The sequence below is a fragment of the Neopsephotus bourkii genome, unplaced genomic scaffold (genome assembly GCF_033783945.1).
Source record: "Neopsephotus bourkii isolate Nb327-2 ecotype Australia unplaced genomic scaffold, CSIRO-AGI_Nbou_v1 NB_1510, whole genome shotgun sequence".
NCBI lineage: Eukaryota > Metazoa > Chordata > Aves > Psittaciformes > Psittacidae > Neopsephotus > Neopsephotus bourkii.
Genome location: NW_026901986.1, coordinates 533,416 through 556,179, shown reverse-complemented (window position 1 = coordinate 556,179; position 22,764 = coordinate 533,416). Strand labels below are relative to the sequence as shown.

The 22,764-nt window shown below is 47.4% G+C and overlaps 1 protein-coding gene across 1 annotated transcript in view; it reads left to right on the top strand.

Moving 5' to 3' along the window:
• The first annotated feature begins 19,989 nt into the window (after window positions 1–19,989).
• EML4 (EMAP like 4) overlaps window positions 19,990–22,764 on the top strand; it is a 127,602-nt gene continuing 124,827 nt past the window's right edge. Inside the window, exon 1 of the mRNA XM_061369722.1 lies at window positions 19,990–20,050. Coding sequence (XP_061225706.1) covers window positions 20,026–20,050 — 25 coding nt within the window. The 5' untranslated portion in view covers window positions 19,990–20,025. The remainder of the gene's footprint in view (window positions 20,051–22,764) is intronic.

Sequence of the window (22,764 nt, the reverse complement as noted above, 5' to 3'; positions counted from 1 at the left end):
CTCAGCATGCAGCATGGTTTTGGCTTTCTGTTTCAGTAAGTACGGTTCTGGCCCTTGCAGAAGGAGGAGGTTTGAAAATGAAGTGCTGTCAATCCAGAAAATAAAGGGCAACCAAAACCAAACCCCATAGTTATTATGTGCAAAAATACATGATGTCAGACTGTCTCCAGATTTCTGAAGCCTTGGGGTTGGCAGTGCAAGACCTGCCTCTAATTCCTTGAGTCTGGAGAGAGATGTGTCTGCATCGCAAAAGCACAGCAACAGAGATTTCATTCTTACCCTGTTATCAGCCATTGTCACTCTGCCAGGCACGACACACACACACCATTGCAAGCAGTCTGGACCACATCCTTATTTAGGGAATAGTCTCAGCTCCCTTGTGCTTTTGCTGGGTGCCTGCTCATGCCATGCAGTGCATTAACATAACAGCTGACAGAATTAATCAGCAGTAATAAAAGCACTTGCATGACCTGACCCATGTAATCTAGTTGAGGGCATCTCTCTCTTGCTCTTTCACTCACCCTCTGCTTTTATGTCAAGCTCATCTTTACCCATCATCTGCAGAGCAACGGATACATGCTGCAGTGCTGGTGTGATTGCTGAGCTACACAGCTCTGCCATTCCTAATGCATGACATGATTTCATGAAGGAGTAAGTAAGCATTTGGGGCTGTCAAAGCCAAAAGCATTACCTGTAGAACAGGAGGGCTCCAAGCCACACTTCTCTGGTGTTGGAGGAGATCATCTAAGGAAGTTCCCAAGCTTCTCCCCAGGAACTGCTATTGGTCACTGTCTGTGGGAGGGTAAGAGAGCGAGGCTGCACAACCTTTCTCTATCCCTTGTCTTCGTATCAACAGATGCAACAAATAGGAAAGTTCTACAGGTATTTCAATTCACTTTAAATTCCCCAAGTGACTTCCATGCACAGTCTCACAATGGCTCATAGCAATGGTATTTGCCTGTAGTGTTTTCTTCCCTGAAGCCAGCTCTTGGTGGTTCTGCTGGGTCTGCCGAGCCTGGATCCACAAGAAAGCCCCAACACCAACAGAGACCAACATAGAAACTGAGGGGGGTCTTGAGCAAGCATATTCAGAATGCATGGAATCATGGAATGGTTTGGGTTGAAAAGGGGGTTAAAATCACCCAGTTCCAACCCAGCTGCTCCAAGCCACTGTGTCCAACCTGGCCTTGAACACTGCCAGGGATGGGGCAGCCACAGCTTCTCTGGGCACCCTGTGCCAGTGCCTCAGCACTCTCACAGGGAAGAGCTTCTGCCTTAGATCTAACTTGAACTTGCCCTGTTTCAGTCTGAACCCATCACCCCTTGTCCTGTGGCTGCAGTCCCTGATGAAGAGTCCCTCTCCAGCATCCTTGTAGCATCCTTCAGACACTGGAAGCTGCTCTGAGGTCTCCACACAGCTTCTCTTCTCCAGGCTGAACAGCCCCAATGTTATCAGCCTGAAGCATCACTTGCTTCAGTTCAGCACAGATAAAACTAGCCAACAAGGAATTGGCTGGGAGGCTCAACCATTACATCTAGAACATGGAAGAGGATGAGCCTGCTTTTCATATGGTGGAAAGCAGAAAATGGCCACCAAGCCATGACCATGAAAGAGAAAAAACTGGGTAAAATTTGGTGTAGGTAGGAGGCTGAAGCAGCATCAGGAGCACAGAGAACGTAGAAAGCAGGCTTGACATTTTAAACATAGCAAGGGGAATGAAAAAGGAAGTTTCTGGTAAAGCTGCATCAGAAATGCATTTCATTGTAAAAAATGGAAAAGGGAAGCAGAAGCAGAAGTGAAGGTCAACACAGCTCAGAACAGTGAGAAGACATCTTTAAAAGACTAGGAGTGAAAGGACCACGTACTTCGGTGTGTGCACTGGAACAAATGGTCAGCTCTTAGAGGATGGCCAGGCTTTCAGCAGTACTAAGCAAACAAGAATGCTGCAAGTGGGAAGGGCTGGACAGTTTCTACCCAAGAATTTTACAAGAACTGGCTGGGGTCTTTCCTGAACAACCTCCTTGAGGCTTTTTTGGTTGTGGGTTTTTGTTTTTCTTCTGCAGCTCCTGGAATACAGGGGAAAACCTTGGATGAGGGATGAAAATCATGGGGGTTGTGCCAATGTTTAGAGCAGGTAGGTAAGACGTAAACTCTGACACAGGTGCTTGTCTCTGAACCTTGAAGGATAGATTCATATGTCTCTCATCTGTCTTAAAGAGTACCTCTGTACTGCACAGTGCAGTTCTTTGCAGAGATAGTATCTGAGTTTCAGGAACAATATAGCTGTATCCCTGCAGCCTCTGCCCTATTTTCATTTGCCTGGGCATACCACTGTGCTGATGAAGCTAAACTGTTTCCAGTTCTGGAGGTGGTTCAGTTGGAGTTATGTCAGGTATTGTAGCATGATTTGGTATTGCACCATAAAGACAGAAAGGCCAGACTCCATATGTCTGGCCGTGTAATATATTGCTCAACGGAGGGGTCATATTTGTACCAGTAAAGAGAACTTCCTATTGGATGGATAGGCAACAATACAACATAAATCTCAGCAGCTATCCTTCCAACAGGGTGATTTGTACTTGTCTCCAGCAATCGCTCACTTAAGCGTGTTACAAACAATGATGTATGAGCATTCATGTGAAATGTGGTTCAGATGTTGCCACCATATCATGAGCTGCTTTGCACGAGACTCCTTAGTGCAGATGAGGTCAACAAGAAGGTGCCAGCCATGAAGATTTATGCACAGAGAACCGAAAACAAAACCAAACCAGAAAGCGGAGGAAAAAAACCTCTCAGTATGAAGGGGAAAGACAAATACTGAACACATAGAGAACCATTGCCTATTCTAGGACATGTTTTGTTGAAGGACACAGAGTGAGATCCCCCATCTGGGTAACATTTGGGGTTTCTGCTTCGGAGTTGGGGTTTTTTTGTAAGCAATTTCTCTTGGAGTCTTATGGGACTTCGACAGGAACTGCCCTGGAAGCTATTATCCTAATTGCACAGCTAATTTGTGCAACCCACAGGCTCATACTTGGACTTGGCTTTCCCTGCTGCCAGCTTTGCTTTTTCCCCATCAGATTTTCTTCCTTGTTTAGTGCCATGCTCCTCGTCTTTCCCTTTTCCTCCCTGCTGTGAAAACATCTTTGTTTTCTGCACTCTCTAAAGGAGGAGGAGATGTGGGATCCATCCATGGGCTCATACACAGGAAAACAGCAGCTGCAGCAGCCCCTTGCAGGATCTGTATCCATGTAAGTTACCTCCAGCCAAGCCCTGCTGGCTAAGGAGCATCACCAGGTATTCCTGGAGGAGTGAATCTATGGCTATCCTGCTCCTCAGTGCCAGCACTTCCTTTATGATACCCCAACTTGAACGTATTTAATTGCCTTCATCATTATATGACAAGCAGGTAGGATTCATGAGAGCATGAACTAGGGGTAAACCCACTTGGCCCTCCCTCCTATCCTCCAACACATAGCAGATGTTACGGACTCCCACCTGTATCTGCCCTGCCCTCAGCATTCACAAGCTTCCAGCCCTGGTACCAAAACATCCCTTCAACATCCCAGAATGAACAGCAAAGCCATAGGAAGAAAGAATGAGAAAGAAAACACATTGTCTGTATCTATGGCTGCTTCAATGGAAGGGCAAGAGGGAGGTAAAGGACTAAGGGAAGCCCAAGACTATTTCATGGAAGGCTTTCCTTCCCAAGCTAACAGTCAATCTGCTTTGCTGTGACGTTAAGGAAGAAAGAAGCACAGTCTTCATGATTAGTTCCAGAATCTGCAGGGAGATGCTGAGCTCTCTTCTCATAGAAGGGCTTTTGTGTGGATGTGAGATGCTTTTTAAAGGCTTTGGCAACCTCCCATCACTACAAGAGATTCACTGCAAACATATGCATTGGATTAGTAAGTTATATTGTCCTTTACCTTCCCTCATCATGTCAGCAGTATCAAGTTCTGGAATTAATTTGATGTCCTCTTTCTTCATTCTAATTGTAATAAACCAATCCTTCACAGCTACTCAGGTCATATTTTGAGTGTAATATTTCTAACTCTTACCCTTTGAAGCTTTGCTTTGTTGTTTGTTTTGGTTTGGGGTGGTTTTTTAACTCTGGTTTCTAGAATCCTGTAGATTCCATTTCAAACCTAATTTGCCCCCAGGATTGGAGAGAAAAGTTGAAATTGAAAACTTCCAACAGCCCAAAGCAAATGACAGGAGTTGCACAATGGCTGTTTCTCCATCTCATGATTTTAGACCAATTTAGCAAAGCTTGTGATCTGCCTTTTGACTTTTAAATGCATAGGGCTGGTGCCTCTGCTTCAGTGCCTATTGTGCGGAGGAGACATGCTGTTCACATGCTGAAATGAGGGCACTTCTCAGGGAAGAAACCTTCCCTCACTACGTAACTCTATCATCGAGTTCAGGATGCTGCCCCTGTCCCATGAAGAAAAGATCAAACGCTGGGCAACAGCAGCTCCAGCTGAAAGAAGGGAGATGTTCTCTTTGAGGCCATCAGTGCCATGGGATAGCAGTGGCCTTGGCAGTGCTGGGGAACGGTTGGACTGGAGGAGCTTAAAGGGCTTTTCCAACCTGGTTGATTCTGTGATTTTCCATCAGTAATAAAAGGTGGAGTTTTGTTTATTAGCTTGCTCAGGAATTGCTCAGGGTGGACAAGAGTGTTCCCTTATCAGACAAGGACAGCCCATGTCTTCAATGCAGATGTTATCCTCACTGCATCAAGGATACCTTACTCCTGATTTACAGCTTTCCAAAGCAGGAGTGAATCAGGGAATCAGGTTTATGACATCCTATCTTTCTCCTGAGGTTGTTTTTGACAAGTGAGGTCTTGTTACAACTCCGTGGGCACAAACCAGGGTCCGTCAGCACAAGCTGCTCATTTATCTGTCCCATGGACACCTGCTTACTGCCAAGCCTCAGCTCTAAGCCAGTTCCCAATACACACACTGTGCTATGCAGCCCAGTACGTATGCATAGTTGAAGCAAAATGAGTCTTTTTCCTGCATTCTCTGCACGTATTGTGTATCTCTGTTTCATACAGCTAGGGTAGAAGTGATTCCAAAAATGAAGGTGCTAAAAATATCCAGGCTTCAGAACTGAAATAGCATCCACATGATGCAGGGTTTTTCACCTCTAGGTGCATGTCCTTCTTATCGAGAGATGTTAATGAGACTCTGAGCACAACCACATTACAAAGACAGGAGAAACACATCTCTTTTATAATACTGTATTTTCTGACAGCATGAACGCAGACTTCTGGCTAATAAGCACTGGAAGACATAGCACAAGGCTACCCCAGTGCTCGCATCTGTACAAAGCCCTGAACTCAAAGGAATCCAGAAGACTCTGCCTCCCTTCTTGACTTTCCTAAATTAAATAAACAGCGTGCCCCTTCTGGAAAATGCACACCACGTTTCCAGCATTTAGTCATAATGAAAACCAGAAGGCCACAGTCTGACTGCTCCGGAGCATGTGTGTGCTGTGGAGGAAAGGAATAAGGACCATTTCCTCTGTTTGTGCGTCTCTTGTGAGGGAGCTGAAGGCTCTGAAAAGTGGTGGGGTTGAAAGGCTGCAGGGTCCACATCCTGAGGTCCAGCCCTAATGCTTCAGCTCCAATGGACATGAGGGCCACAGGGAAGAAAAAACAGTGGAAAACACCAGCTTTCTTGTATGAGCAAAACCTGATTATAAAAGCTCTGGGCTGGAGGAGTGGGAAGTGTCCCTCTCATCTCAGCAGTGTGTTGAACCATGGTCCTCCAGTGCACATTTTGGCCCAAGAGACGAGGGATCCAGAGGCAATGGGCATGATGGAGACAGGCACTTGTCATAGCCAAGGGGCATGGGAGCACCCACGGGAGTGCTGGCAGAGAGGGGAGCCCTGGGGGGCCATGGGCTTCCCCACCAACATCCTGCTTCCCCAGGTACCTGGGGACCCCCTGATGCCACCACCACCTCCACAGGCAGCAATGGGAACAGGGTCCCCCTGATGTCACCACTACCACCAGCTTCACAAGCAGCAGTGGGGATGGGGACCTCCTGCCCACAGGAAGAAAAGGTGAGGAAGTGGTAGTTATGGTCCGCAGAGGTGTTTTTGAATAACTGTTCAGTTGGATATGAATTGAATATAACACATGCTTAGCTGATACATCTAAGAGTCAGCTGAAGGCACGGGAGACAGCCAAACGCTTTTCTCTCTCTGTAAATACATCTGGTTTCCCTCCATCTGTGCATGGCACTGCTGGATAAGAACAGCCACAAACTGTACTGACATGTCCTTTCCAAACAGTAATCAAATTTGCTTAATTTCTATTCACATCCTTTTTGGCTCCTTTTTCTGAAAGCATCCTGCTGAAAACATCTTCTTTTGGAGACTGCTCATCTTGAAAGAGCAAATGCTGCAGAAGCTCATAATGGGACTAATGTGGGGGTTTGTCACTGCAGATCTGCACAGATGAAGGGGTAGCCTCAGACAGAACAGTGCTGAAAAGGGACCACCAGGAACTGGTACTCTGGTGTGCCTCTTTCACTGGGGGTCTGTGATGGAGATGGACTTCTGCACAGTCCATCTCCTGCACCTGCAGTGAATAAACCCTGGGGTGACTGCATGGAAGAGGAAGAGGCTGAGCTGAACATCAGTAACTAACTCTTGCCTCTCAGGTTCACTAACAGTCCTTCCAGGCTCCCAGCAACACCATTAAAGACTGGCAAGAGAGGTGGTTTGTGTGGAGGGAAGGATTTGTTACCCCCTCAGCACAACGCTGAAGAGGGGAGAGCCCTGAATTACATCTGCAGTATGCTTGAGGAACAGGCAGGAGATGTAGGAGGTCAGAGGTAAGGTGCTGTTGACAAGCAGAGCACGGAGAAAGGAAAACCCTCTGTCTTGGTGAACACACTGCTCTGTTCTCTGAGTGTTTGCAGGAGAGAATACTGAACTCCCAAGGAACCAGGGATGGGACAAGAGGAACCGGCCTCAAGCTGCACCAGGGCAGGTTTAGATGGAGCTGAGGAACAATTCCTTCCCCAGAGGGTGCTCAGGCAGTGTTGGAGTCACTGTCTCTGCAAGTATTCACACACCTTGGAGGCGAGGCCCTCAGTGCCATGGGTGAGGGGTGGCCTTGGCAATGCTGGGAAATGGTTGGACTGGGTGAGCTTAGAGGGCTTTTCCAACCTGGCTGATTCCATGGTTCTAGGACTCTATGGAAGCAGGCAGGACTGCGGTTTATTTCCTAGGAAGCTCATCAAACCCAAGCGTTAGATTTTAAAACCATCATAACAGGACAATTTAAGAAGCCACTGAAACAAAAACGAATTCCAAGAATTGTACCCAATGAAGCATGGCACAGGAATGAATGGTGTGAGTGGTGCATCCAGAGCAGAACTCCAGATCACGCTGTTTGAATAAGAGCTGCCGTTATTTGGCTAGCACAGAAATAGTTCTTGCAAAATATGTTCCTCATAGATAATGAGGACAATCCAGGCATTCACAGCCTATGAGGAAAATGGGAACTGCATTCGAAGTACAAATAAACACATAGCTCTGGTTTGACACTATGTACTGGGGCAACGTGCTCAGATCTGCATGCACTCTGATGGTGGATCCAGGTGCTGGTGGTTTTTAATGCTGCTTGATGTTAACGGGCACAGCAGATCCAACTGTGTTCCCATTGATTTGCCCATGTGGGGCAATCACAAGGGATCTCTTATTGTAGAGCCACACTTCCTGCAGTGGATTAGGAATAAAGACCAGGCTGCTGTCAGGGTGGATAGCAGGGAATTCTGTTGCAGGCAACCCATTGCTGTGATTAAGGCTTACAATGGCAAATGGGAAAGAGATTTTGATCTCACCGTTATCTCCTTTGCTTTTTTCTGCCAGGTAACATTATCTCTTTGTCTCTTTATAACTGGATAGCATTGTTTTCATCATATGTAGACCTGCCTTAAGGTGAGATTAACAGTAACAGCTGTATTTAGGAGGGTTATTTAAAAGGAAATCTTGGGAATGGGAGCCTTAGGAGATAAGATATGGCCAAGCAAAAAACTGTTATTGCATATAGACAGAGGATTTCTGTAGTGAAAAGAAGGAAGGAAGATCTTCTACCAAGTCATTTGCAAACAGGGAAAGGACAGAGGCTCAGTCATGGTGTGCTGCTTTTCCAGCACAGGCCAGCACCCACAGCACTGAACTAAGCAGACACACAGTAGGAGGTGGATTTTACACAGCCTTTTCCTGGTATTCTTTCACATGTTCCCAGCACTCGGTGCTGAACTGTGAAACTCCATCTGTGGTCACCAGCCCCAGCTCATCCTGACAACCGCTGGTCACCCCAGCATTGCCCTGCCACCCTCAGGGAAAGAACAACTTAAAGCAGCAAAAAAGACAGAGCTGATTTTAACCAGTGAAAGGACAAAATGAATCACTGAGGCATGCAGTGGCCTGGGAAGCTGCTCTCAAGTATTTGCCTCTTCTGCAGGCAAGAAAATGGAGCTGTACAGACTTTGAAATCCCTTTTAGACAATAATGGGGAAACATCAGTTACTGCATGCATGAAAATGCAATTACAGAAATTGAATTGAACTGAGTCCTGGCGGAAGGCTCTCTCTGCAATCACGGGCAGCAGCCATTAAAAACCATTGAAGTTTGGTCTTTGAATTCAAAGAAATAAGGATTTGATCCTTAATTCTATTTTCCAAGTGAAATTACAGGGACTCGTGCCAAGCGTTTGGAAGCTAACAACAAAAGAATGTCAGTGGATTTAGTGGCAGTAGGAAGTAAATTAACAATGTATGAAGGAGCTACTGAAAATACATGAGAATATTACCCAAATCTTGTAAAATGCCATCTCCAGGTCCTGTGCAATGTATTGGTTATTCAGCATGTACCAGGAAGTGTGGGTGAAACGAAAGGGGTGTTTTAAACTCTGCTTTTGTAGCAAGTGAATCTTTGTCTCTCATTTCTTTTGGAAGCAGTTCTAGTCCTTTCCAGAGCAGCAAAGCAGAGCAGAGTGCAAGGTGAATCAGTGCCACAGTCTTGCTAAGGCAGGATTTTAAATGAGAGTGATTTCTGTGTGCCTTGTTCCTTGTGTATGGAGTTTAGCACAGAATCTCCTTCTCTCTGAAAGGATTATTGATAACTAATATTAAGCCACATTTCATTTGACATTAAAGTGATAGTTTTAATTGGCTCAAAAGAGGTTGGACACATTCCCAGGTGGAGGGTGCGGGACCAGGTTTGGTATCCTTGTTTTGCTTGCCCTTACCATGAGAATTTGTCCTTCTTTTCAAAGGGTTGACAAAGAGCTGCCTGTATTTACCCCCAGAAAGATCCAAACTCAAAGGCTGCACCCAACAGCCTTTCTCACACTGGATGTGCCTGACTTCCCCAGAGCCCCTTGGGCAAGGCAATGTGCCGGGATGGTGTCCGTATCAATCACAGCCAATTCCTCCTCATAAGGCAATGCTGGTGTGGTGCAAGGGATAAATAACAGGTGGTTAGTGCAAAGGAATCTGAGCACATAACAAGGTCAAGACAGGGTTAAAACATTGGGGTTTTGCCTGCAGCTGTCCATGATAAATATGCATAAGTTCATTTTTTGCTTAGTTATGAATTCCTCCACCCGTTTCCCTGCAAGTGCCAGACATTTTGTACTCTAATTATTACCAGGTCCTTTCCAAAGTCCATTTAAGTGAGACAAAAGAAGTTGTCACTGATCTCAGGGAACTGGAATCAAGCCATAAGGAGCAGTTTCACTGCATATTTATATTGCAGGTTGCAAGTCTGACCTTACAAGAGCAAGCATATAGAGAAAAAAACACTGATTCTTTTTGCAAGGGACTTACACATTCTGTGCTCTTCTTATTTCCAAGAGGGTTTTAAAAATAAACCCGTGCTTCTGTTAAATTATTCCAACAGAAATCTTTGCATAACCAGTAAGTCAGTGGAGGGTTCAGAGCCGCAGCCCCAGCCAGCAGAGAAAGGGGGGGCTACAAGGATGCTGGAGAGGGACTCTGCATCAGGGACTGCAGCCACAGGACAAGGGGTGATGGGTTCAGACTGAAACAGGTCAAGTTCAGGTTAGATCTAAGGCAGAAGCTCTTCCCTGTGAGGGTGCTGAGGCGCTGGCACAGGGTGCCCAGAGAAGCTGTGGCTGCCCCATCCCTGGCAGTGCTCAAGGCCAGGTTGGACACAGGGGCTTGGAGCAAGCTGCTCCAGTGGAAGGTGTCACTGCCCGTGGCAGGGGTTGGGACTGGATGAGCTTTAAGGTCCCTTCCGACACAAACCAGTCTGGGATTCTATGATTCTATGGCTCCCATCTGAATCCAGACTTCAGGCTTCCCCAGCTCAGCTTTCACACTCTGCAGAGCTGCTTCAATCTGCAGCACATTGCCCATAAAGCAGGTGAAGCTTGGCTGCCACAGAAATGAGGACATTTCCTCCTTCAGACCACCACATTGCTCCCCATTGATCCTTCTGATGCTTAGTGCTTTCTGCCTTCTCTTTGACTCCTACCTTACCAGTTTGTGTCTGATGATTTTATCACTATTGCCTTTGTACCCAGGTTAAGGCCACAGGGTGTCCTACAGGCACAGCTGATCAGTGACTCCTCAGGCACAATAACAGCCCTCAGAAACAGAAACTAATCAGGAGAATATCTATAATCCATGGATGCTCCAGAAAGCTTCATGTATAGGTGAGGAGATTTACCAAATAATGAACAACAGCAAAAAAGGGAATACTTAGAGGAAAGTTCCCATAATTCCACAACTCTGCAGATCACCAGATGTACAAAATATGAAGCATTACCAGTTTCAAGTGAGTTCCAGGATTTGTTTTACAGATCTGGAACTGCATCACATAATATGCTATATATCACTTAATAATACATTTAATGAGGTAAGCCATCTTATCATGCAACCTGGCCATCTTTAGACTCCATTTTCCCTTACAGTGGAACAATCAGTGAAGCAACTTGTTGAATGTAGCTACTCCGAATCATTCAGTCTCGTGCCTTATTTCATAACAGAACCTCTAGTTAATCAACATCAGACTTATTTCCTTTTATTACTGTCTGGTATTTCCATTGGAGATGTTGGCAGGGCTTGAAACCGGGGCGGGAGAAATGTGGTTTGCATTTCAAAACTGACCCTGTGTTCACTGGCATATCTCTGCACCATTATAGCTGGTGAGTCCCTCAGGATGAAGATCCTCGTCAGCCAGGTTTCAGGAGGTGCATGGATACGATGAGGTGACGGTGTCCCAAGTGGCTAGTGTGCACAATACAATATGAAATCAGTCTTGGCAAGGAAATGGAAGAAGAGCTGGCCTAGGCTTTGTTCTTTAATACGTCTTTAGTTGTAATTCAGGTTCCTTTATTCCTACTTTCTACTTCCATTAGAAGAAGATGACATTTTACAGGTAGTTTTCCCTTCAGCAGTAGTGTAATTTGCACTGCCTGTTAGTGCAGACATGCTTATGTGACCTGTCAGTAGCAGTCAATGCTTTGGAGCCAGGAAAAAAATGAATCGTCAGGAAGGTGATTTCCCCAAAGCAGTTTGCTTTTTAAAGGCTGGAGCAGGAAGGTTGAAACATCTACCCTGAATATCACACTGGTGATAAAAGCAGGCTGGGTTCGCCTGCTGCTGACTGCTCACAAGCAATACTTTCATGGCTAGTTGAGTAAGAGCAACAGGGCCCCTTTGATCCTGCAAGAGAAGAGAAGCTGCGTGGAGACCTTGGAGCAGCTTCCAGTGTCTGAAGGGGGTTACAAGGATGCTGGAGAGGGACTCTTCATCAGGGACTGCAGCCATAGGACAAGGGGTGATGGGTTCAGACTGAAACAGGGCAAGTTCAGGTTAGATCTAAGGCAGAAGCTCTTCCCTGTGAGGGTGCTGAGGCGCTGGCACAGGGTGCCCAGAGAAGCTGTGGCTGCCCCATCCCTGGCAGTGCTCAAGGCCAGGTTGGACACAGGGGCTGGGAGCAAGCTGCTCCAGTGGAAGGTGTCCCTGCCCGTGGCAGGGGTTGGAACTGAGTGAGCTTTAAGGTCCTTTCCAGCCCAAACCAGGCTGGGATTCTATGCCGGATGGGAGTCCCTCCACTGGATCTGGATGCAGAGAAGCAGAGTGCCTCGCTCAGGATGCCCCAGGAAAGGCTGAGGATGGCTCTTTGTGGTTCAGGTTAGTGCCTACTCAATCGATCCATGCCCTCTCTTGCTAAGTGCTGTGCACTCAACTCTAAGATCAGATCTACACCCTCGCTGGATGCAGTTTTGGAAAAAGAAGCTGTGCTGTGATTAGCTCCACATAGAAACAACGTGCTGCATTTTCTGCTTCTGAAAACTGCTGCAGCTCTGTGGATGGGGAGTGATTTGCTCAGCAGTGCTTTTGGGACAGGTATCACCACCTCAGGAAAAACTACCAAGCCTGACTATAGGCTTCCATTGCAATATATTGTGTTATAATGCAAATGTATGTAATAGAGTATATGTTGCATTAAAATGGAATGGTCAATGCATTATTATGCATTTATCATATCATTATTCTTGACATAAACTCTTAATGTTGTAAAACTGATGATGGAATTAAAAGTCTTCTCTGACATCCTGAAAAGATGAAATCCAATTACAAGAGAATTTCAAGTATGAGTTAACAGCACCTTCCATATCCCCTGGTGTGAGGAAAGCCCAAAACCCCCAGCTCAGAGCAAACTGAGCTGAAAGAGAAGCAAACTACACACATTTATTAAAGCCTTCTGTAAGCTGGGTGCATCCTGTGAGTAGAAGTTGATTAGAAATCTGATTAAAACCAGTAAAAATTGCTAGCAAACACAACCTGCAATAACTCTCTGCACAAGCGTGGCTGCAGTTTGCCCTGCGTTTGGCCCCAATGCCTTCAACCTCCTCTGCTAAGGCAGAGAAATTTTAAGAGCCACCTTTCCCTTTTAAACTAAAGTGCAACAGCAGAACCTAAAATAGAAACTTCCAGAGATGAATCTCCTGTGTGTTGGATAATGTGCTTTCCGCTGGGATTGCCTGCAGCAGGACGGGCTGCACCCACTGCAAGGCACAGGCAGAGGTGTCTAACCAGGTGAACCTGTACAGCTCTGAGGCAACCCACAGCGACTGCCAAGACAAGATGAAAAGAGAGTTAAGGCTTCACTCTGTGTTCTCCTTTGATGCACAAATGCACGCACGCAAGATGAAAGCTGCAGTTTTAGTATAGTCATACAGCTATGATACCTGATGCAAAATCGCACTTGGCTTTAGAGGCCTGGCCAGCGTCATAAACCTCGTGTATGAGAAGTTACTGATTTATTTGGCTCTTTATCCAAGACAAAGCCTCATTTCTCAGAAGCATCAGCATTTGCTGTAAAGGGACTTGAAGTTTATGGGAAAAACATGCGTGGCAGAAGCACGCTGATTTTACCATAAGTGATCTGCCTCAGGAAAGAAGTTCTGCAAAGGAATAGCCCCTGAACTACATACAAATGGAAAGTGTGTATTCCTAGTAAGCCTGAACCTCTTGTGGTGAGGTTATCTCATGTGTTAGATTTCACCAGAACCAACCCTTAGTTAAGCATCCATAATAATGTATTTTAAGTCTAAGATACATATGCAACGAGAGATTAATGGAGGAAAAAAGGTCTGAGTTTTTCAGCAAATTGTTTTCCTTGCAGATGAGCATCCAGAATAACTTCAGTGCAAGTGGACATCAGTAACAGAAGACTTCATGGGCACTAAGCAAGAATTTATCCTTGCTTTTCATTGATAATGGACCTAAGAACCTGGGACATAATAAGCTACATAGTACTAATGGTAAGAAAACAAGTTCTGTTGTATCTAGTTACGGTCGTAACATTGCTGCAAGTGTGGATGCTGGTATGCTGGTAAGAAAATGTATCTCTGGAATACTTTTCTAATGTAAGTCTTCTTTTATTCCTGTCTTTGGAGAGCTTGAAATCAAAGTAATAACTCAGGCTAAACCTGGTTTAACAGTGAGAATCCACTCTCCACTGGTGCTTATTCTTCCTCATTTTGTACCTGGTGTGGTCGTTTCGAGGTGTACAGGCTCAGTGCAAAAAGTTACACAATCAGAATCGGGTTGTTCCAAATCCCTCTATGAAGGTGCACAAAATGTAAGGCAGGAAACTGGAAAGGCACTCCCAGTGTCTCATGGATGTCCTACGGATGCTGGGCTGGGTTCTAGAGTTATTCAAGGGAATTCTTCAGATATGATTCTGTTTGCCATTAATTCACAGTCAAAGATGAGATTTATGGATATGAACTCATGAGTTCAACCATCTGCAATGAAACGTCTTTGAAGAAAAGCTAACTGGCTGTAAACAGGGGAAGACCCTCAATTAATCTCCATGAGGGGTTTTAGGCATTTAGAATCATAGAATCCCAGACTGGTTTGGGTTGGAAAGGACCTTAAAGCTCATCCAGTTCCAACCCCTGCCACGGGCAGGGACACCTTCCACTAGAGCAGCTTGCTCCAAGCCCCTGTGTCCAACCTGGCCTTGAGCACTGCCAGGGATGGGGCAGCCACAGCTTCTCTGGGCACCCTGTGCCAGCGCCTCAGCACCCTCACAGGGAAGAGCTTCTGCCTTAGATCTAACCTGAACTTGCCCTGTTTCAGTCTGAACCCATCACCCCTTGTCCTGTGGCTGCAGTCCCTGATGAAGAGTCCCTCTCCAGCATCCCTGTAGTCCCCTTCAGACACTGGAAGCTGCTCTGAGGTCTCCACGCAGCTTCTCTTCTCCAGGCTGAACAGCCCCAGTGGTCTCAGTCTATCTCCATACAGGAGGTGCTGCAGCCCCTGAGCATCCTTGTGGCCTCCTCTGGACTTGCTCGAGCAGCTCCATGTCCTCCTTATGCTGAGGGCACCAGCACTGGACACAGTGCTGCAAGTGGGGTCATGAATTCGGTGGAATTCACACAGCAGAGCCTGCTCTGGGCATTTTGCTGGACAGAATATGCACAAAAATACTTTCAAAGTAAAGGCAGCTGGTTCTAATCCTGTGACAATTCAATCTGCTAATCCATCCTGAGCTTCAGCATGGACTAAGCCATCTGTGAAATGTGAGTTACATTAGAAGCTACCAACCTAGTTCCTGACCAGACCCAAGCCAATCACTATGACTTGCTTTCTTTGATCTTTGTATTTTTCTGGAATAATGGCAGAAAGCAAACCCAAGCCACCACAAAACCAGTCCAAGCCATGATGCAGGCTTAATACTACCAGGAGCTCTGTCTGATGAGGGGCTTCATTTATTGGTAGGCTTTCTCTGCTCGCCACATGCATTCCAGTGGTGATTCAAATTCTTTTGCCAAAATGAGCTTAGAGGATAAACTGTACCTGCAATCATAGAGTAAACGGTAGGGATACTAAAAAGGAAATGTGAATTTTATCTTAAAAGGCATATATGGTCCCCCTTGCTTTCCTGTTCGGATGAAATCCTGACCAACATTGCTTAAATAACCAGTATAAACAATACAAGAGCAGAACACAGGAAGAATGCTGAGAAAAAATAAACCACAGCCAATTCCAAGGGCACCAAAAGCTTTTTATGCACATCGTATGTTCCTATTGCATTCAAACTGTGCTTCCTGCAGCCCCTCACATCCCAGCTCTGATGTGGTTTCAGTAACATTTACAGATAACAGCTTGTATTTAAATAGAAGAAAAAAAAGCAAACAAAGTGGTTTTAATAAAAGGAAATGACTTTGCATGAAAAATACCACAGTTTTGGTGCAAGTCCCTTTATGTGTCATGTAGTTTTCCTCCATTTGTGAGATGCATATTCCTCAGGATTTCCACTATCCCACGTTCATTTGACAGCCAGTTGAGCAGGAATGGGCACAGAGCACTGCTGCTGGAGTAGGATGGAGTTCTGATTGTGCTTTGTGCAACTGTCCATGCACGGGACAGATGAACAGAGTGAGGAACTGGTACCTGCCCACCAGCTCCTCCCTGGACCTTGTGGAAAGGCAGCAGCGCTTGAAATACCCCCGAGTCCTTTTCTTGGTTATGTTCAGGGATGATTCAAATGCAGCTTTTCACTTGCTGCCCAAATTACAGAGCATGTTTTCAGCGGTATGAGGAGCCCCTCTCCAGCATCCTTGTAGCCCCCTTCAGACACTGGAAGCTGCTCTGAGGTCTCCACGCAGCTTCTCTTCTCCAGGCTGAGCAGCCCCAGTGTTCTCAGCCTGTCTGTGTACAGGTGATGCTCCAGCCCCTGATCATCCTCATGGCCTCCTCTGGACTGGCTCCAACAGCTCCATGCCCTTCTTACATTGTATGACTGCTTTCTCTGAGATATGGGCCTTCCTGTGACAGAGACAGCTGAATCCTGTCACACTTTTCCCCTGATGTGAGGGGGAATCGGGTTTGTGTAGGATCAAACCAGGGTTTCAGTGTTTAAATGCAGTCATGGAAGTAAAATTCCAGGGCAAGCTCTCACTTCCCCAGGTCTTTATTTAAGAGCTATCATTTACTCATTTGACCCAAGACATTTCCCTTTACTTCTGTTGCCTATTTCAGGGTGAGCTGTTTTTACATGAATTCCCATTTGGGCCAAGAGGAAGGTTGTTCATTCCTGCTGGGAAGCAAAGGCGGCAGGTGAAGAGGGGAAATGAAGCATTTGTTCTGGTGTACTATATATTTGCTAGAGTAAATTTTAATTGGGTGACTTGCATAAATGGAATGTAAATGTGCTTTAAAAGCCAAAGTTCAACTCCTGATGTCATTAATTAAAAACTATCATGAATAAGTGTAGGGCAGGTAAAGGAAATGACACCAAATGTGCTTTATTAACTCTCCAATCTCTGGTCCTACAATAGCACCCTCGGTGGTGTTCCCAGTCTAAAAAGGAGGATGATCACTGTACTGCTCATTGCATTTGTGTGCTAATGTTATCCTTTCTCAAGGACACATGGCACACCTGCCCTGTTAGATAATAACCATTCAATACATGGTGGTCACAGATTAAAAGTGTGGACATGGAAATGGAAAAGAATCCCCAACTCACAGAGGGGAAAAGACCAAATATGAGAGCAATTTATGATAGAGCATGGCACAGCTGAAAGACAAGAAAAGGTTCCTTGAACAGGGCAAGGAAAAGGAAAACCTGCTACACCACATCTGTTTGTTCTTATTATGGGGTCGGCTGCAGGCTCCCAGCCTGCTTTAAAACCAGCACTTCCCAGCAAGAAGCTATACAGTAATGGATCACTTCTCTGCAGGCACTTCCTTCCCCTGACAAATGGCTCGAGCGCAGTAATAGCTTAACCAGAACTGCACAGAGGGTGAACGGCACTGATGGAGGATAAATACACTCACTGATGCGAATGTGTGTATTTACAGATACACACACATGCACACAGGCTATTGTGTGGACCAGCTCCTTAGTGTGGATAATGACCTGTATAAAATGCAAAGCTACAGGAGATGCTTTAATAGTCGGGGGGGGGGGGGAAGAATAGAAATTCCACATCATGCTCGTTTCTTCTGTCCCCAAGGGACGTCTCCATAAGCTCATCAGCCTAAACATCAGCTCCTCTTCCATCAGTTGTACCTCTTCCTAGTTAGCACCCCCAGGTAAACACATGAGCCTGCTAGCTTTACCTCCTCCTAGTTTTCCTATTCAAGGAGAAGAGCAAAGGGACTGCTCCAGAGCTCATCATAGCGCTCCCAAGTACAAGCTGAAGCACATTTTTCCCTGAGGCAGAGAATAAACTGCACCCTAATGTAAATGGCTGACACAAAGCCAGTGCACCGATTTCTGCCTCGGCTAAATCCTTAACTTAGCACTTACATATGTCAGACATCAGGCTTTCATAGGGCTTGGGCCAAGGTCTGAACTTCATCAGGAGCTCACTAATTTGAGAAGACAACTCAGTGTGCTCTGTGGGTTGACAAACCAGAGCACTAACCCACTGGGGAGATGTGAAGGAAGAGAAGATTCTGGTTTTCCAGCTTTCTGGAATTTCAGATTTTCTCCTTTAATAGAGGTCTGATACAAACAAAAGTTTCAGAGTGCAGTTGTGGTCTCATTTCCTCGTTCCAAAGCTGAGCCTTTCCCTCAGGTGAAAAGCACCCAGAATATTGTGCACGCAGGGCTTCAGCAATCTCTACCCATCCTGGCAATGTTGAAATGCTTGGGACTTCAAGTTCTGCCCCATTGCTGGAGACGGTCCAGGCCGGGCTGGATGTGGTTCTGAGCAACCTGATCTGTGTGAAGATGTCCCTGCTCATTGCAGGGCGTTGGAACGAGATGAGATCTGAAGGTCCCTTCCAACCCAGTCTATTCTATGACATGGAGAACAGGCTTTCTTTGCAGCTCTCTAACTTTTTATGTACCTCGATGCAAGCTCTGCACGATCCAGGTAATGGAAGGTGAATATTCATTCATGCCCCCCACTGATTCAGAAGGAATTAAACATCTACCTAAGGAACCCTGCTGTCGTCTTCACCTCTGTGCCTCAGCTCCCAGCCTATGGAACACAGGTGTAACTTCTTTACGTACAACCTTAACGATGTTTGCAGTAACTCAGTCACTGTGTCTGAAGGACGCTCCTGCCCTAGGCAGCAGCTGGGCACGCTCTCCCTTTGATTGGTTAGGTAGGGTTTGTGCTATTTGGTTAAACAAGCAACCTAGCACCCAAATCCCACCCATATAACTCTCACACAGCTCTGCTGCAGGGGGGAAGGAGCCATTCTCTGAAGGAAGCTGCCCCCAGGCTCTGAATTCCCAGGGCGCTTTTCCTAGCTAGAGAAGATTCCTCTCTCTGTACTCCCAATGCTCTAAGCATCTTGAAAACCTGGCCCGAGGCAAGGAATAAATGGGGGTGAAGAGGTGGGACCGGAGCCGTTGTGCCACCTTCTTGCTTTCCTCTGTAAAACGAATCACTTCAAGTGGAACGGTGACTGGACTGATCACGGCACTCATTTGAACGCAGCTACGAGGCTCTGGAAGCAGTTTTTGTAGAGCCCATCCACAGCAACAGAGCCCAGTGTCAGGCAGGAGGTTTGCTAGTAATTAAGGCTAATGATGCCCCATTTACAGCAGACCCACTGGAAGGCATCTCTTTCCACAAGGACACATGAGGGCGGGTAACTGATGTAGTTTGCAGGCAGTCACACTCACACATGGCAGTGGCAGCTGCTTAGGAAAACCTGATGGGGATTAGGTTTTAATTAACGGTTTCAAGGTGTTTTCCTCCCATGTGAGCAAGCAGAGCCCGCTTGGGTTTATTTATATATAAGCACGGGAATGATGCTTTCACCTAGGTAGAAGGGAGGTGCTGAGAAGCGCACGCTGGTACCACGCTGTGTTACTCCCCAGCTCGGGAGGGTCCTGCTCGCAAGGAACCGATCCGTTCCTCTCTACTGGCAGCAGAACGGGTACGCAGCTCTTCCCGAGCAAGAAGCACCCGGCGCATCACACCGCTGGATATTGCTGAACAGAGGAAAACCTCACGGCTAAGCGACCAGATCCGCGCGTTCTGCTCCGTGTTGCTGCCTTCCCACGGCTGGGACTCAGAGCCATGGGAGTCGAGCGGGGAGCGATGTAACGTGAGGTTAGTGACAGGCGAGGACGAGCTGAGCGGGCAGGCTCACCTAGAAGCCCTCCTGTTCCAGCGGCTGATGGGCTGAGCGGGACGTGCCCCGCGAAGGGCTCAGCCTGCAGGCGAGGGGAAGCGGCGGCTGCCAGCGCGGGCGGAGTCGGAAGCACGACAGCACGGGGCGCTGGGGCGGTGCTGCGCTGCCGGCGGCGGGAGGAGCTCGGCGCTGGCTGCCGCGCTGGGGTCGCGGCGCAGGGACGGAGCCGGGCAGCGCCGCCGCCGGCCCCGCAGCAGCAGCAGCAGGAGGAGGAAGGGGAGGAGGCGCCGCCACCGGGCGCGGGCAGCCCATGAGCCCCGGGCCCCGGAGCCGCCGCCGCTGCTGCTGCGGGTGAATGAACCTGTCCCGGCCGGCAGCGGCGGCTTCGTCTCGGGCTGCGGCACAAGATGGACGGGTTCGCCGGGAGTTTGGGTGAGCGACGGGATGGGGCCGCGCACCTGCGGGACGGGCCGCGGAGGGGAAGGGGAACGCGGAGGGAGGGAGGCGGGGGGGGAGCGATGCCGCTGCGAAATCTGCTCAGCTTCAAACCATCTGTTGCGAGCGCTCCGGCTGCACTTGGCTCCTTTGTTCTTCCCTCGCCTGGGCCGGGCGGTTTGGGTGAAGCTGTGATTGTTCCTTCGTTACTGTTTGGTTTCGGTGCGATTGTTTTATCATATCCCCCCCCCATCCCCGTTTTGCTCGGAGCGGTGGCGAGGTCCCGTGTTGCCCGGGGAGCCCCCCCGGCTCCTTGGGTGTCGTGGTCTGCTGCTGTGCTCGGGAGGGAGTACTCGGTGCCTTCTTCCCCTGTTCCCAGAAAGCGGCCGGGCTGCGGTCTCTTCGGTCGGCATGGGCTTCTTTAGAGAGAAAAGCAGCCCGCTTTGCGAACGGTGCGGAGGGCAGGTTGCGCCTCGTGTGAAGTCGTCCTGAGTGAAAATGTGAGCTAAAAACGCTTCCAAATGCCAGGGTTATAGAGCGTGGACATTCCTGGGTGTTTCTTGTAAGTTCCAAGGGCACCGTGGGGCTGACTGTTTGCTCCGTGGTGACACTGCATGTGGTCCTACCTACTTGTGCTCTCCTGCGCCTTCTCTTTGCTGTCAGCACCTAGCGCAGGCGTTTGGCGGTCGAGCTCCCTCCAGCTCTTGCGGAGGAATAAATCTGTGCCTCCCCAAATCAGATTAATTTGTTTTTACGGCGCTCTTGTGAGATCCGCAATAACAGCGAGCAGGTCTCCCGTTTTCTGGAAAAACTGACTCATTTAAACCCTCCGGAGCGTGTCCCGAACCTTTCAGGTTTGGAAAACGCAACTCCTGCGTTTTGGGCCCCGGTCCAAACCAAACTGGTGCACCGTAATTAACAGTACACGTTGGTAGGCTGGCTCTTTGCCTGATGCGCTTTCTCCTCGCTCAAGTAACTGCCGAGGTTGTTTTATAGCCGAGGAGGATCAAAAAGCGACAGGCGGAGGAACGGTGCGGGTGCTGTGCCTGTGGGTGCACGTGTAAATGATGCAGATGTGTCCGGTTAATGTTTATGCGCCTCTTTACCCAGCGCTGGAGCTGATCACCATATCAAAAGGCACCGATATCGCTATAACTCATGGAGTATTGGCCCCACTGAGGCTGGTAGTTAGAAGTAACCGTTTTCTGTTGGAAACGGAGCTCCCCCGCACACACACTCAGTTATTTTGCAGCACTAAAGCATCGTTTTCCTGGAGGTTGGATGCTGGGTGGCTGGAGGGGTGATGGGCTCCATCTGCACCTTCGTTTGTTTCACTGTTTGGTCAGGAAGGTGTTGTGACTTTATTAGGGTTTGATGAGGATTAAGCTCAGCTCACTCTGTACAACTGCGTATCGTGATATACGCTGTCAGTTGCCCTTTGATTTTGCTGCTGTTGTGGTGAGCAGGGTGGTTGGATGTGAGCTGAGGAGAGGCCGTTCACAGAACCCTCAGTTTAAAGTGAGAAACTTTACGTGGCTGCCTTGTTTTCAGGTTCGGATCGTGCTACTTAGCCCTCTCCTATCATGCTAATCCCTTGCTGCTTGCTCTAGCTGCTAACGAGCAGAGACATGTGTGAATTGTTCCGAGATGGGGTCTTCTTCAACATCTCTAATTAAAATCTAATGGCCTGAGTTTAATCAGCTGCCTGCTAAATGGCTTTTAGGAAGGCCATAAATTAGTGTAATTTTGACTGAAATGTAAAAACGAATTAAGAATTATTGGTGGCACAACTGTGCTGTCGATGTATGTGCGTGCTCACGCAGTCAAGCGAGCTTATTAGAGAGCAAGTTGTCCTTTTAATGCCTCCTCCTGGCATTATCTGGAAGGCGAACTGTTATTACAGATTGTGCCCTCCAGCACAGGCAGAAATACCTCCTTCCGTGTCCCGCAGTTGAACATGCACAGCTGTTTTCTTTTGGCTTCCACTTGGCAATTTCCATGAGAATAAACAGATGAAAGAAACCATTTTAGATGTAATTTACAAAATGGGTTTGGTTATTTGTTTAGTAAATGCTTATGTAGTGCTCGACTTAAGAGTATACAGTTACTGTGTACAGTAAAGAGAAATAATCTGTGTTCTGAGTTAGCTGAAATAGGTATTGATTTACTCTCTTGATAAAACACTTGAGTTATTTCACATTTGCTGGGGCTTTGGTACCTTGTGAACATCACCAGCAGCAAAGTGGTTATCGAATCCCATTTATTGTCTCAAATAGGACACTCGCACTGTACATTTGACTGTTTCCAATGTGCCATGCACTCTTTCAGCTGCATCCCTTGCAGCGAAGGAATGTGCTTCTGAGTGGGAATAAGAAGCCCGTGAACTTGGTGCGAGGGCTGGGCTCCTGCCTTGTGCCCTCACCCAGACAAGAGCACAGCATGGGTATGTGCTCCGGCTCAGCCAAGTTCTGTCTTAGGGTGCCACTCAAAGCAACCCACCGATGGTGCCTTTAGGGGAAAGCCCTGTTAATGACACCAAAGGAAGCAAGCAGAGAGTTCTGCCGAAAAAAGAAAAGGCGAACAAAGCAGGAAGCCCATGTGGGAAATAGGACAGTGGGGGTCACGCTGCTTTAGCCCCCTCTCTGCTTAGTGCTGTGCTACTGCCCTGTACCTCTTCTGTCCTCACAGGGATGCCTGTGAGCCCATGGGGA